General features: G+C 47.9%; 1 protein-coding gene across 2 annotated transcripts in view; it reads left to right on the top strand.

Moving 5' to 3' along the window:
- Positions 1–15,932, top strand: part of TDRD3 (tudor domain containing 3) — a 285,859-nt gene that overhangs the window by 134,075 nt on the left and 135,852 nt on the right. For both annotated transcript variants that reach the window (XM_034758382.1, XM_034758383.1), the window contains one exon: positions 1,464–1,624. In XM_034758382.1, the coding sequence (XP_034614273.1) occupies positions 1,464–1,624 (161 nt within the window). The remainder of the gene's footprint in view (positions 1–1,463; positions 1,625–15,932) is intronic.

Here is a 15,932-nt window from a genome sequence, read left to right as displayed (position 1 = left end):
GGGCCGGTTTGTTTACCTGCCGCGTCCACAGGTTCAGCCGATCGTGGCTCCCAGTGCTCCAGCAGCTCCAGTCTGGAGCAGCGAACCGCGGACACTGGGAGCCACAATCGGCTGAACCTGTGGACGCGGCAGGTAAACAAACTGGCCCAGCCCGCCAGGGGCTTTCCCTGCACAAGCGGTGGAACAAGTTTGGGAACCACTGCTCTAGGCATCTATCTGCATCCTTAGGTACCTAAATAACTTCGAAAATTTGGGCCATGATGACCATCAAATCACTAACTACAATTAATACTTAATTTTTTAAAATAAATCACTTAGTTTTAAATGCAAAGTATGTTTTGTTAAAACTTGTTTTCTTATGTATCCAGCACATTCAGGATAATTTTATTTAATTAATAAAAAAAAAAATTTAAAATGCTGTTATTGTGCATTTTTAATTGAATTCCAATGTCCATTCTAATACAGCTTGGCACAAATCTTGAGTCAAGAAAAATGATCATCCGGTAAAGAAGAAATACATTGTTTACTATTTTTTAACATAATACAAATGTAAAAATTAAGACTCTGAATAGATGTATTTTAAGTTATATAATTGCTTAAATAAAATGTGTATAGATATAGCGTATACTTGGGTTACACTAAATTTAGTTTAGGTTTTTGTTTTTTTGTTTTTTTGGTTTTTTTTTTTTTGGCTAACAGCTATATTTGGTTGTGAATCAACATGTTTTAGTGGTTGTACCAACCTTTTTTAGGAAAATAACTAAAAAGTACAAATGCAAAACAAGACAAAAATGATTTAAAGCAAGGTTTTCTGCATGCTCATTGAAATCATAATTAAAATTGGTGATTTAACTTGAATTTGTATCGATCCACCCTGACTCGAAGTCGAGCAAAATGAGATTCTTTCTGTGGGATAGCTAGTGCAACATGGATTTACTGAATTTAGTTAAGTGAATTTCACTAATGTCTTCTGGGGGCCATACATTGTTAACCCCGTTTTGAAGACCCTATGTTCCTAGTTTAGCTGCCAGAGCTAGCTGGAATACAGCTCTTTTAAAGGCAGCTGGTCTGTAAAGCCAGCTGATGTTCACTTTACTTCACTCTGGCTTTGAGAACCTGTGGTATAGCATTTTGAAATCCTAGTGTTTGGCCTCCATGATAATCTGAAAGTGACAATATTTTCACAGCATTGTTTTAAATACTCTTCATCCCCTTCAGATAATTGTAGCTAGTATATACATAGAAGGATGCCTTTTCTCTGCAAATTCATTTTATGTACAAGATAGGCTAAAACATGAAGTTTCAGAAATTGCAGACCATTAGGCTGTGTCTTGCCTATAGGCTTCAGTTTGTATGGCTAGACAACACTGTGTAGCAAAATCCCAATGTTTAAAAAACAAACAAAAAAAAGTGATTGAGTTTTTCATGTTTTCACGTTTCATTTTTTCATTTTGTATTTATAGCTGGAAGGCCCATGTGTCCTGCAGATACAAAAAATACGCAATGTTGCTGCACCAAAGGATAATGAAGAATCTCAGGCTGCTCCCAGAATGCTGCGTTTGCAGATGACTGATGGACACACAAGCTGCATAGCAATAGAATATAATTACATGTCAAAAATAAGGTGAACAACAATTTTCTTCACTGAGTCTTTGTTGCAACATTTAAATATTATATAGTATTAATGGAAAAATCACTAATATGCAAAATATTTCCCACTTTGTCAAAATAACTCAAAAAATAAGCAGAATTAATTCTTACAATGCAATAGACCTTTTTGTTCCTTACTGCATTGCCTTTTTCCCTTTTCTTCCCTTGCTGTTCTTGGTTTTTATCCCAAAAATATCATAGCTTTTGCTTTTTATTCCCACCATGTCAGAGAGCTTGCAGTTTTCCTTGTACTTGTTATGTTTAAGTTCCACAGAGAATAAATAGAAAAGTCAGAGACAATTGTCTGGTAAATTTGAGATGAAGAGGCAACCTGAAAAATAGTGAAATGTCAGGCAACCCAGGTAAAATTAGCTGTTGGCATACAAGAGATGAGTAGATGAAGTTCTTCTTCGAGTGCTTGCTCATATCCATTCCATTAGGTGTGCGCGCGCCGCGTGCACGATCGTCGGAAGATTTTCTACCCTAGCAACACCGGCGGGTCGGCTGTGGAGCCCCCTAGAGTGGCGCCTTCATGGCGCTGAATATATACCCCAGCCGACCCGGCGCCCCCTCAGTTCCTTCTTACCGCCCCTGACGGTCGTTGGAACTGTGGAGCGCGGCATAGCTGTTCTCCACTCTCCCTAGCTTAGTTAGTTATTCGCAGTTGTAGTTATAGTTATAGTTATAGTGTTTATAGTTAAATAGTTTTTAAAAGTTGTTCTAGTCATTATAGTAGTTCAGGGGATTAAGGGGATCGTCTCCCCCTTTCTTCCCCGGCCGCGAGCCCGGGCTCATGCCCAACGCTCCCGGCTTCAAGCAGTGCGCCTCCTGCGCTAAGCCTATGCCCACGAGCGACCCGCACGACTCCTGTCTGAAGTGCCTGGGAGAGTCCCATCAAACAGATAAGTGCAAGATCTGTAAGGCCTTCAGACCAAGGACCAAGAAAGAGCGGGACTTTCGGCTCCGGCAACTCCTGATGGAGGCGGCACTTAGTCCGGACGCTCCCTCTACAAGCCAGGCCCCGGCACCTAGCGCCTCGGTGCGCAGTGCCCCGGCGGCACCGGCCATGCGGACCACGCGAGTGGCGTCGGACAAGCCTCCCCGGCACCGGACCTCGTCGGCACCGCAAGCACAGCAAGTGCCTCGACGCCGGTCATTATCCCCGGGGCATAAAAAAGCCCATAAGACGGGGGCCTCCGTGCCGAAGACGCCGGCTCCCCCAGTGCCGGGGGTAGAGCCGAGTCCGCCGGTGGAGCACCGGAAACAGGTGCCTCCAGCACTGTCGACTCCGGCGCCGAGGCCGTTGAGTCCGGTGCAGATAGCGTCTCCACCGAGACCGGCGGTGATACAGTGCCTCCCGTCGACTCCAGAGACCTTCGCGACGGCGAGAGACTTGATAGCTCTCACGGAGCCGGCACCGCCTCAACCACCGGCACCGACGGCACCGTTGACTCGCCCGGTCCAGTCGAGGGGGAAACCTGCCTTGATGCGCCCTCCATCGCAAGGGCTGGAACCTCGGCACCGGTCCAGGTCCCGAAGCAGGTCCCCACGCCGCTCGCAGTCCCGGCGCCGAATATCACCTCGGCACCGGTCGTACTCGCGGCCAAGATCTTCATCGCGGCACCGCTCTACGTCTCGGCACCGCTATGATCGTCGGCACCGATCAACGTCGAGACGTAGTTCTCGGCACCGCTACGGTCGACGCTCGACGTCGAGAGGCCGCTCCCGGCACCGGGCATACTCCAGGTCCTCGTCGAGGTCCAGATCCGGCTCCCGGCACCGACGAGGTCATCGGCACCGATCGCGGTCCCAGCACCGTTCGCCGGCACCGCGTAGAGATAGATCATCTCCGGGCCGGCACCGTGCGGCACCGCAGCCCACGGGAATCGTTTCGACTCTCTCGGCACCGCCATGGCCATCAAGATCGGTGTCTCGCTCCTCGGAGGACCTGTCGAGATCGGCATACCCCCCTCAAGGGCAAGCCGAGGAACAGGACTTGGGCCATTGGCAGGAGATGACAGAGGACCATTCTCATGGCCCATCTCACTGGTCGTTTTGGACCCCGTGGGCGTACCACCAGGAGCAAGGGGCTCCAATACCCTCGACCTCTCGCTCGGGTCACTCCGTTAGAAGGGCCCCGGAGTCCACCATCTCTCGGCCTCCGCCAGGGGGCACGGAGGCTTCCGTGTCCGCGCCACCCGACGCCCTGGACCCAAGCACAGGTGATGCTCCGGCCCAGGAGCAGGGGGACCAGGACCCTCCCTTGGATCCTGTACCACCGGAGGCATCTTCCTCTTCCTCTCCGGATGAGGCAGTGGCGGGCACATCATGCACAGGTCCACCTCCGATAGATCTTCGGGCTCACCAGGATCTCCTGCGTAGGATGGCCCGTAATATGGACCTGCAGGCGGAGGAGATAGTGGAGGTGCAGGACCCTATTGTGAATATCCTCGGAGCGGATGCCCCATCGAGGGTGGCGTTACCCCTGATCCGCACGATACAGGCCAATGCAGATACGATATGGCAAACTCCTGCCTCTATCCCACCCACAGCGAGAGGGGTGGAAAGGAAATACTTTGTCCCGTCTAAAGACTACGGGTACTTGTATACCCACCCCCAACCGTGTTCACTGGTGGTGGCATCAGTGAACGCAAGAGAGCGACACAGTCAGCAGGCTGCAGCGCCTAAATCAAAGGAGGCTAAGCGACTCGATTTGTTTGGCCGTAAAGTTTACTCAGCCGGAGGGCTGCAACTTAGAGCGGCGAACCAGCAGGCGCTCCTGAGCCGCTACAACTTTAACTCCTGGAACTCTATGGGGAAGTTTAAGGAGTTGGTTCCCCAAGAGTCCAGGGAGGAGTTTGGAGCCATGGTAGAGGAGGGTAAGAAGGTGGCTCGGACCTCCTTGCAGGCCTCCTTGGACATAGCGGACTCGGCTGCGAGGACCCTCGCTTCGGGTATCGCCATGCGGAGGATCTCCTGGCTTCAGGTTTCGGGTTTGCCTCCGGAGCTGCAGCAAACCCTACAGGATCTGCCCTTTGAGGGACATGGATTGTTCTCGGACAAGATGGACTCTCGCCTGCAGAGCCTCAAGGACTCGAGAACAATCATGCGCTCCCTGGGGATGCATGTTGCAGGCCCTCAGCGCAGGCCATTTAGGCCGCAGCCTCAGCGCTTCTACCCCCCCCCCCGCCTCGTCAGAGACAGGACTCGGCCCGGAGGCGAGGGCGAGGTGGTAGAAGAAGGTGGACAGGCCCTCAACCCGGCCAGAACCAGGGGCCACCTAGACCACCTTCAGGTCCCAGGCAGAACTTTTGAAGGTGCGGTCGAGGACGGCGCCCCAGTCATCCCCCAGGATCCAGCCCCCTCCTTTCGGGATCGCCTCTCCCACTTCCACCGTGCTTGGTCCCTTATAACTTCGGACCGTTGGGTCCTCCGCACGGTGGAGAGGGGATACGCTATCCAGTTTTCTTCTATCCCCCCCTCCCACCCCCCTTCCCCGTCCCTCTTCAGGGACCCTTCTCACGAGCAACTTCTTATACAGGAGGTTTCTACGCTCCTGGCCATGGGGGCTATAGAGGAGGTTCCGATAGAGTTAAGGGGCAGGGGATTTTATTCCCGTTACTTCCTGATCCCCAAGTCCAAAGGAGGTTTGCGGCCCATCTTGGACTTACGCGGACTCAACAAATTCGTAGTAAAGTTGAAGTTCCGCATGGTCTCTTTGGGGGCCATTATCCCTTCCCTCGATCCTGGAGACTGGTTCGCCGCCCTCGACATGAAAGACGCATACTTTCACATCACAATTTACCCACCTCACAGACGCTTCCTGCGATTCGTGGTAAACACGGTGCACTACCAATTTGCAGTCCTTCCCTTCGGCCTATCCTCGGCCCCAAGAGTGTTCACGAAATGTATGGCTGTCGTGGCAGCGTACCTTCGTCGACAAGGGATACAGGTGTTCCCGTACCTAGACGACTGGCTGGTACGCGGTCGCACCAAGGAGCAAGTTCAAGCTCACGTCCACATAATAGTGCACACATTCAACGAGTTGGGCATCCTACTCAACAAGGACAAATCCACTCTAGAACCTACCCAGAGAATAGAATTCATCGGCGCAGTTCTAGACTCCAGACGTGCACAAGCCATCCTGCCAGACAACCGCTTTGGCACCATCAAGAACCTCATTCAAGGGCTCAAGGCCTTCCCAACTACCACGGTAAGGTCGTGCCTTACCCTGCTGGGTCACATGGCTTCCTGCACGCACGTAACCAGGCATGCCAGACTTCGGCTTCGCCCACTTCAAACCTGGGTGTCATCAATATACCGTCCACATCGGGACAGCCTGAACATGGTGGTCACGGTCCCGAACTCGGTCCTGACCTCCCTCACCTGGTGGCTAGATCACAATGTGGTCTGCGAAGGGATGCCTTTTCACACCCCACAACCCTCTCTGCACCTGGTCACAGACGCTTCATCTCTGGGTTGGGGCGCCCATCTCAACGAACACCATACCCAGGGCCTGTGGACCGCACCCCAGTTAGCCCTGCACATCAATGTTCGGGAACTGATGGCGGTGCGCCTGGCGTGCCAGGCATTTCTCAATCTCCTACGTGGCCGTTGTGTGTTAGTTCTCATCGACAACACCACGGCCATGTTTTACATCAACAAGCAAGGAGGAGCACGTTCGTCAATTCTATGCCAAGAGGCCATTCGCCTGTGGGACTTCTGCATCGCCCACTCAATCCATCTCACGGCATCGTTCCTCCCTGGAGTCCAGAACACTCTAGTGGACCGACTCAGCAGGTCCTTCCAGACGCACGAGTGGTCTATCCGTCCGGACATCCTACATTCCATCTTCCAGAAGTGGGGGTTTCCCCAGATAGACCTGTTTGCATCTCGAGACAACAGGAAGTGCCACGTGTTCTGCTCCCTACAAGGTCGAGCTCCCTCTCGGATGCGTTTCTCCTTCCCTGGAAAGACCACCTGTTTTATGCCTTCCCTCCGTTTCCTCTGGTCCACAAGGTACTGCTCAAATTGCGCGGAGACCAGGCACAGGTAATTCTGATCGCTCCAGCGTGGCCGAGACAACATTGGTACACCACACTGTTGGAACTCTCGGTTCAGACGCCGATCCCGCTTCCATTATGTCCGGATCTCATCTCTCAGGACCACGGCCGGCTGCGTCACCCCGACCTGCAATCACTCCACCTCACGGCGTGGCTGCTCCATGGTTCACCCAGGCAGAGCAGCAATGCTCGCACTCTGTCCAACAGATTCTGCTGAGCAGTAGGAAGCCCTCAACACGCACCACGTACCTGGCCAAGTGGAAGCGGTTCTCCTGTTGGTGCGAACAACGAGCCACGTCCCCGTTGCAGGCACCCATTCCTCTCATTTTGGAATATCTCCTCTCCCTAAAACAGCAGGGGTTGGCGATATCTTCAATTAGAGTTCACCTGGCCGCTATATCGGCTTTTCACCCAGGGGAACTCGCGTCCTCGGTATTCTCTAACCCGATGGTCGTTAGATTCCTCAAGGGCTTAGACCGGATGTACCCACAACAACGTCAGCCCGTCCCGACGTGGGACCTCAACCTGGTTCTCTCCAAGCTCACAGGTCCTCCATTCGAGCCACTGGCCACCTGTTCACTTCTGTACCTATCCTGGAAGACAGCCTTCCTTGTAGCCATCACCTCAGCAAGGCGCGTTTCTGAACTCAGGGCGCTTACATCTGAGCCCCCTTACACAGTTTTTCATAAGGATAAAGTGCAGCTTCGTCCACATCCTGCCTTTCTCCCTAAGGTGGTTTCTCCTTTTCATATCAACCAGGATATATTTCTCCCGGTCTTTCATCCTAAACCACATGCCACTCGCCAGGATCAACGTTTGCATTCCCTGGACGTACGCAGGGCCCTGGCCTTCTATATTGACCGCACAAAGCACTTTAGAAAGACGACGCAACTCTTCGTTGCAGTGGCCGACCGAATGAAAGGCTCACCGGTCTCCTCACAACGCCTATCCTCCTGGATTACGTCTTGCATCCGGACTTGCTATGACCTGGCAGGCGTCTCAGCACCGCACCTCACTGCTCACTCCACGAGGGCCCAAGCTTCCTCGACTGCTTTCCTGGCACATGTTCCGATCCAGGACATTTGTAGGGCGGCGGTTTGGTCATCAGTCCACACGTTTACAGCTCACTATGCACTAGTGCAGCAGTCCAGGGACGATGCTGCATTCGGGTCAGCAGTTTTGCACACAGCAATGTCTCACTCCGACCCCACCACCTAAGTTGGGCTTGGGAGTCACCTAATGGAATGGATATGAGCAAGCACTCGAAGAAGAAAAGACGGTTACTCACCGTTGTAACTGTTGTTCTTCGAGATGTGTTGCTCATATCCATTCCAGACCCGCCCCCCGTCCCCACTGTCGGAGTAGCCGGCAAGAAGGAACTGAGGGGGCGCCGGGTCGGCTGGGGTATATATTCAGCGCCATGAAGGCGCCACTCTAGGGGGCTCCACAGCCGACCCGCCGGTGTTGCTAGGGTAGAAAATCTTCCGACGATCGTGCACGCAGCGCGCGCACACCTAATGGAATGGATATGAGCAACACATCTCGAAGAACAACAGTTACAACGGTGAGTAACCGTCTTTTGCTTCCCAGAATATCAGAAGCATTTCTTTGAGGCTTTTTAATTGTGGAATCTTAACTAGACATGGAGAGAAAAGAAACTCAGAAAGATTTAATTTTATTGCCCATGAAAATGGCAATACTTTCATAAGCGTCCCTTTTTACAGTTTTTTGACATGTATTTAGTTTTATTTATCTGCCCATGAGTAACAGGGCTTTGGATTGACTCTGGGGAAAAGCGTAGGGACCAAGACTCTAATATGCATGGGGTAGGAGGAAGGCAAATGGATAAAGTTTTTGGGACATGCACTTTTGCGTCACATTCTTACAAGATTGATTTATTTCCTGGTTCATCGGCTGCCTAGCTAGTGACTGCTTTTTGATCATGGTATGTTTCAGGAAAAGTAATAGGGTGTTCATGTTGAAAGGGCAAGAATGATGGAAATGGAGCCCCCCCCCACCCCTCCAAAAGATCATGTGTCATGGATAGTGACTTGAACTATACATTGCATTTTTCTGGTTGGTGCTAATAAATAGGTCTTAGTGCATGCTGTGAAAACATTGGATATGTTAGGAAGTTGCCGTACCACTACCAACCTTGACAAAACTTCATCTAACTTCAAATTTTTCTTTATTTGAGGAAGGAGAAATCTTATCACCCTGTAGGAATATAAGGGTCTTTCACTAGTCTGATTTTTGTGCCATTGCAGTTGTTGAGCTCCTCTTACCTATTGCTTTTTGATGCAAGCTGTGGTTTAGTTGATCTGTATCCTAGATTCTTACTGAAGTTGGTTCAACTGTTATCCATTACGTCTCATCATACTTATACATTTCAAAATGTCCAGTATTTTGGTAAGAAAAAAGAAAAGAAAATCAGGCACCATTTCTACTGATGCAGTGGCGATAACAATTCAGTCTTATAGATGCTTCTCTCAATTAGTTTCACTTGTACTACATTCAGCCTTAGGATATTGCACTAATATGGGCTATTTCTGTTCAAGTCATTGCTGCTGAGGTTTTGTTCGTGAAAGAACACTTTCTGAAAAGCCGTACAATATTTATACTTGCTGAGGAAGTCATTTGTACTGTTGAAAAACATCAATTTCAACTTTCATGTTTTCTTCTTCATTCACTGAATGACCTGTTCAAAGATCTAAAATTTCTATGAAGATAACAAAACCTGGAGCAAATATACTATCCATTCTTGACCCATCCCCTGCCCTACGAGTAGTATGTATTATCAGAAAGCCAGCAGGGTTAGATCCAGGAATATTTTGCTTGTGAAACTTATTTTAAATGTATCTTTCTTCCTGCTTCCCAGCTCATAAAATAAGCATGTAAGTATATTTTATGTATGTAATAATTAAAATTCTTCAGGTGATTGCACATGTACATTCCACATTAGGGGTGTGTACACCCAGTACACTGAAGCCAGAGATTTTTCCCATAGCGGTATCTTTTGGGCCAGCACATGTCCCCTGCATCTGCTTGTGCTCACAGCCAAGGGTATAAAGGCTGGAACTTCCCCGCCCGCCCATCAGTTCTTTCTTAGTGCCTGTGGTCAGTAGTTGGAGCATCTTGTGGGTGTTTGCATGTAACCTTTTTTCCCTGAAGAGAAGTATTTCCTGTTGTAAATAGTTGTTTAATAGCTCTTAGATATATAGTTTATGGAATAGGGTTTTTTTGGTCTCATTTGGGATTTTTTTTTTTAACTTCTCTCTTTCACCTATCTGCTCATGTTGGAGTTGTTGGCTCCTGGTGCTATCCTTTGTACCTTTGGGATTGACACCAACTACACTTCTTTGCAGTGTTGCTGTGGCTGTGTTGGTCCCAGGATATTAGAGAGACAAGGTGAGTGAGGTAATATTTTTTATTGAACGAATTTCTGTTGGTGAAAGAGACAAGCCTTTGAGCTTACACAGAGCTCTTCCTCAGGTCTGGGAAAAGCACTCAGAGTGTTGCAGCTAAATAAAAAGTGGAACGGATTAAGCATAAGGGGTTAATACTGTTGCAAAGAGACCATTCAAGGTGAAGTGGGCAGTTAATGCTTCTTCAGTCATAGGACAAAGGAAGGTTAGTTGGTTACAGGGTATTGTAATGAGCCAATCCAATATATTCATTGAGTCTGTAGTCTTTTGTGTCTAGCATAGTTATAAATTTAAGCACCCAGACTCCTCATCTTAAGATGATTTGCAGGTTTCCTTTAGGATGAGGACTGAGAGGTCAGATATGGAATGATGGTTCTGTGAAAAGTGTTCGCCCATGAGTGATATGAGGTTTTTTGTGTTTTTATCATTTTCTATGAGAGTTCATTCAAGAGTATAGTGATTGTTTGGCTTCACCCACATAGTTGTTGTTGGGCCATTTAGTGCACTGGATGAGGTACACCACATATTGTGATGGGCATGTGTAGGACCCAGGGATCTTGAAAGGTGTGTTGCAGGGGGGTGGAGGTGCTTGGAGTTGGTGAATCTTGGTCTGTGGGGAGCTTCCTTCTGACAGTGAGGCTGGGGGGTTGTTAGAAGACCAGAAGAGGGGGTTTGGAAAAGATTCCTTTCAGGATGTGGTCTCCATTGAGTATGGATTGTAATTGTTTGATACCCCATAAGAGTTCCAGTGGGGGGTGGTAGGTGCCAACTACCGGTGTGAGGTTGGAGGGTATTTTTTTCCTGTATTGAACCAGATTGCCTTAGGATATTTGGGCTGCCCATTCCATGTAACAAACTACTATTCTGGTGAAGTGTCCTTGTTTGGTGAAGGTGCTTTTAAGTGTATTAAAGTGTATGTCTCAGACCTTCTCCTTGGAGCAGGTACTGTAGTATGTGAGTGCCTGGCTGAGGATAACAGATTTCTTGGTATGTTTGGTGGTTACTGGATCTGTGTAGGTAAGTGTGATGAGCAGTGGGTTTCTTGTATGTAATTGTCTGTAGGGTTCCACTGTTGAAGCAGATTGTGGTGTTGAGGAAGTCAATGTTGGTAACAGAGTGTTCTAGAGAGACTTTGGTGGATGCGTGGTGGTTGTTGAAGTTGTGGTGGAAGTCTGTGAGGGAGTTAAGGTTATTGGTCCAGAGGATGAAAATACCATCAGTGTATCTCAGGTAAATCATGGGTTTTGTAGTGCATTTGTCCAAAAATTCTTCCTCTAAGTGGCCAGGCAGAGTTTAGCTTATTGGGAAGCCTTGCTGATACCCATGTCTGTTCCCATGGTTTGGACAAAGTGTTTGTTTGTTGTTGAATATAAAATTGTAATGGGAAAAGGATGAAATGGCTGAGTTTGGCATTATGATGGGTCTGCCTGGTTTCCCTTGTTTTGTGTTTCTTGGGAAGCATTAACAAGGTCTCTGGTGTGGGCTCATGGGCAATGAGGCTGTAGAATTTCTTTTGGAGAGTTGTTTGGTAAAGGATTTGTCAATATCGTGAGATTTTTAGGTGAATTGTGGTGTGAGGTAGTCTTTGAGGTTTTTTTTATAGTAAGTGGTGTAAGAGAATTGTCAGTTGGCCATGTTGATATAGTCATCGTGGTTGAGAACTAATGTTGTCCCCTTGGTTTGATCTTTATGTGGTTGTTGGATTTCAGGGATTGTATAGGTTTCCTTTTGTCAATGGAGTGATTGTGGTGGATATGGTGTTTCCTTAGGATTTCACATTTGATTTTTTCCCCCCGAAGCAGTCAATGTAATGATCAGCTGTGTTTTCATCCGCTGTGGTGTATCCAATCAAATCATTCTTTTTTCTATGACTGTTGGTTGGGACATTGGTGCTGTCATTTTTGTTGTGGAAGAATTCTTCAAGGCGGAATTGGAAAAAGAATTCTTCTAGTTCTCCCTTTGTTAGAAGAACAGTCAGTATGGCCATTTGACCATTTGTTCAGACCAGCGATCCATCTAGCCCGGTATCTTGTTTTTTGACAGTGCCTCCTGCCAGATGCTTGAAAGGGAATGAACAGACCAGGACAATTACTGAGTGATCCATCACTTGTCGTCCACTCCCAGCTTCTGGCAGTCAAAGGCTCCAGAGCATGGGGTTGCGTCCCTGATCATTTGTTAATAGCCACTAATGGACCTATCTTCCATTAATATATCTAATTATTTTTTATCTCAGTTACCATTTTGACCCTGGCAATGAGTTCCACAGGTTGTTCCAACTGTGTGTTGTGTGAAGAAGTACTTGCTTTTGTTTGTTTTAAATCTGCTGTTTATTAATTTCATCGACTGACCCTGGTTCTTGTGTTATGTGAAGGATTAAATAACTCTTCCTTATTTACTTTGCTTACACCATTCATGATTTTATACACTTCTGTCATGTCCTCTCTTATGCCCCCATTTCTTTTCAAGCTGAACAGTCCCAGTCTTTTTAATCTCTCCTCATATGGAAGCTATTCCATACCCCTAAATATTTTTGTTGCCCTTCTCAGTATCAGGGTTGGCTTATCATCCTGTAATTGTCAGGATCACCTCTGCAGCTTTTTTTTTTTTTTTTTTTTAAAGGCTCAGCGTGATATTAGCTATCCTCCAGTCATCTGGTGTAGAGGCTGGTTTAAGTGATAGGTTACATACTCTAATTTATAGTTCTGCAATTTCATATTTGGTTTACTTTAGAACTCTTAGGTGAATACCTTTTGGTCCTGGTCACTTATTACAGAGCCCTACCAAATTCATGGCCATGAAAAATGCATCATGGACCATGAAATCTGGTCTCCCCCCATGAAATCTGGTCTTTTGTGTGCTTTTACCCTATACTATACAGATTTCACGGAGGAGACCAGCATTTCTCAAATTGGGGGTCCTGACCCAAAAGAGAGTTGTGTGTGTGGGGGGAGGGGAGGCGCAAAGTTATTTTAGGGGCGGGTGTCACGATATTGCCACCCTTACTTCTGTACTGTCTTCAGAGCTGGGCAGCTGGAGAGCGGTGGCTATTGGCCAGGTGCCCAGCTCTGAAGGCAGTGCCCTGCCAGCAGTAGTAAAGAAGTAAAGGTGGCAATAGCTTACCATGCCACCCTTACTCCTGCAATGGTGCCTTAAGAGCTGGGTGGCCAGAGAGTGGCGGCTGCTGACTGAAGGTCCAGTTCTGCAGGCAGCAGCGCAGAAATAAGCGTGGCAATGCCATGTCATGCCATCCTTCTGCACTGCTGCTGGCAGTGAATTTCCCTCTACTCCAGCTTGTTATTCTCCTTTCCCGAAACTTTTATCTTCCTCAGCAACACAGAGGCTGTCAGGCTGGAGGTGTCTACTAACTACTGAAAATTCTCCCCTATGTACACCTCTGCCTCTCTTTGCTCCTCCAGTTCAGCAACTCTGTCTCAGGAGCCCATACTCGGTCTCTGAGGGCCATGAGCTGCTTGCACCGAATGCACACATATGCCATTCAGTGCAATAAACTGGATAGCCCCCATTCTGCTACTGGACTTCTGGCTGCATTATTTTTACCCTTATACGTGTTTTGTTGTTGTTGTTGTTGTTGTTTTTTTGTGTGGGGGGAGCGTGTTTGTTGGCTAAGTTTAGAGAATGTGAGGTGTAACTAGCTCTCATGGTCCCTCTCTAAACTCCTTTGCAAACTCCCCTGTTTGCTGCTCCTGTTTGCTAACTCCTCTGGTTGCTTAGGAGCTGACATTTTAAGCCCCCGTTCCTCCTTGTTAAGGGATCCTAAAGAGATTAGGGATCAAAGGATGGCAGGCCAGACCTCAGTTTGGAAGCTCTCAGCCTTGTCTAGCTGGCTGCTAAGCTCAGCACACAGTCCCCCAAACAGACCACACTAGAAACTTTAATCGAGCAGGCACATGGCGAGCAGAAAGTACACAACAACTAACGGACAACAAACTCATCCCTAGGATCTTCTCATTCACCTGGAGAACTCCCCTTGCAAACCTCCCCTGATTGCTGCTGCTGTTTGCTAGCTCCTCTGGTTGCTTAGGATGTGGCTTTTTAAACCCCTGTTCTCCCTGAGTAGCCTTGCCCTTTGTTAAGGGATCCTAAGGTGATTAGGGATCAAAGGATGGCAGGCTGGAGCCCTATTAGGGGGCTCCATTGTTTGGGACAGTATCAGTGTTGGGTCAGAAGTTCAGTCCATTGTAGAGTGCAGATAATTCAACTCTAGTTAGGGGTACGTAGTCTTCATAATTGATTTTTGGTGTGTCATGTAGTGTCCATGTGGTAGGTCCTGGTGTTATGTTTTTCCCCCGAAGGTGGTGTTCTGTGGGTTGTGGAGTTGTTGTAGTTGGTTACACTTTTTATTTTTGTGTTGGATGACTGTCATCAAGTGTTTTTTATAATTATTTTGGGTTTCTTGCATGATCTCCAGATAAACTTTCTTGATTACCCCCCTCCTACCCCTTCCAGTGTGTGTGAGTATGTGATGATTTTGTATTTGAGGTGGTCCCTTCTGTAGTATGTGAGGTTTAGGAGGTGATTCTTCAGTTTTTTAGCATATTTGAAGTTTTATGTTGTGGTCAGAGGGTTATAGATGGTGAGGCCTCTGGGGATGATGTCTGTTGTGCAGACAACCTCAACACCACCACATACTTTGGTGCAACCAGTCCTCTTGATGTTGACAACACTGGGGGCAGATGAAGCTGCTATGGACCTTTTGTACTTCATGATGTGGACTCCCCACTGGTTTAAACTGATGGGGACATTTCAGCACTACTCATTTCCATGGTGCAAATGCTTGTGGCAGCCTCTGTTTGTCAGAAGCTGGGAAGGGGCGACCGGGGATGGATTACTTGATGATTACCTGTTCTGTTAATTTCCTCTGAAGCATCTGATGTTTGCTACTGTTGGAAGACGGGATACTGAGCTAGATGGACCTTTGGTCTGACCCAGTATGACCGTTCTGCTCTGCAAGCAGAGTTGATGTATACTGTACAACTGATCTCCTATGCCCACCTGGGTTCCACTTTGGCCCTACTGTTATCCATGGAGTATGCCCTCCAGTTTGAGATTGGGCTCCCCTGTTTTATCAAAGTCTGTGGTGCATAGAAGGGAGTCAGCTATGCCCAGTGTGACAGGTTGGATCACAGGAAACCCCTTGCAAACTGCCAGCTGATGTGCTGAGACTACTTCTAACTCATTTTCCCTGCCAGCTTGGGACTCCAGAACCTTGCTAGTTTGAGCCAGACATGCTAGCCTGTACAAACCCAGACCCAGGTCTGAACCCTCTATAACACTGATAGAGAGATATGCACAGCTGTATGCCCCCCCCCCCGAGTATTAATACATACAGTAAGAAGCTGAATACAAATAAAATCTCACCCTCAGAGATGTTCTAATAAGCCTCTTTTACAGACTAGCCTCCTTCTAGTGTGGGTCCAGCAATCACTCTCACCCCCGTGGTAACTGTCCTTTGTTCCAGTTTCTTTCAGGTATTCTTTGGGGGTGGAGAGGCTATGTCTTGAGCCAGCTGAAGACCAAATGGAGGGGTCTCCCATAGGTCTAAATAGACTTTCTCTTGGGTGGACACCCCTCCCTCCCCCTGTGTAGAATCCCAGCTACAAGATGGAGTTTTGGAGTCACATGGGCAAGTCACATGTTAATGCATGACTCAGAATTTACAGGTAGCAGCTATTGTTTACATGCTACCTTGAACGTCCTCAGGTAGACTTCTTATGTGGATTGGAGCCTTCCAAGATTCATTATCTGTTAAGTGTTTCTTGATTGGGCACTTAAC

This window comes from Trachemys scripta, chromosome 1 (genome assembly GCF_013100865.1).
Source record: "Trachemys scripta elegans isolate TJP31775 chromosome 1, CAS_Tse_1.0, whole genome shotgun sequence".
Classification (NCBI taxonomy): Eukaryota; Metazoa; Chordata; order Testudines; family Emydidae; genus Trachemys; species Trachemys scripta.
The sequence above is the reverse complement of the archived record's forward strand: the minus strand, read 5'-3'. Positions and strand labels throughout refer to the sequence as shown.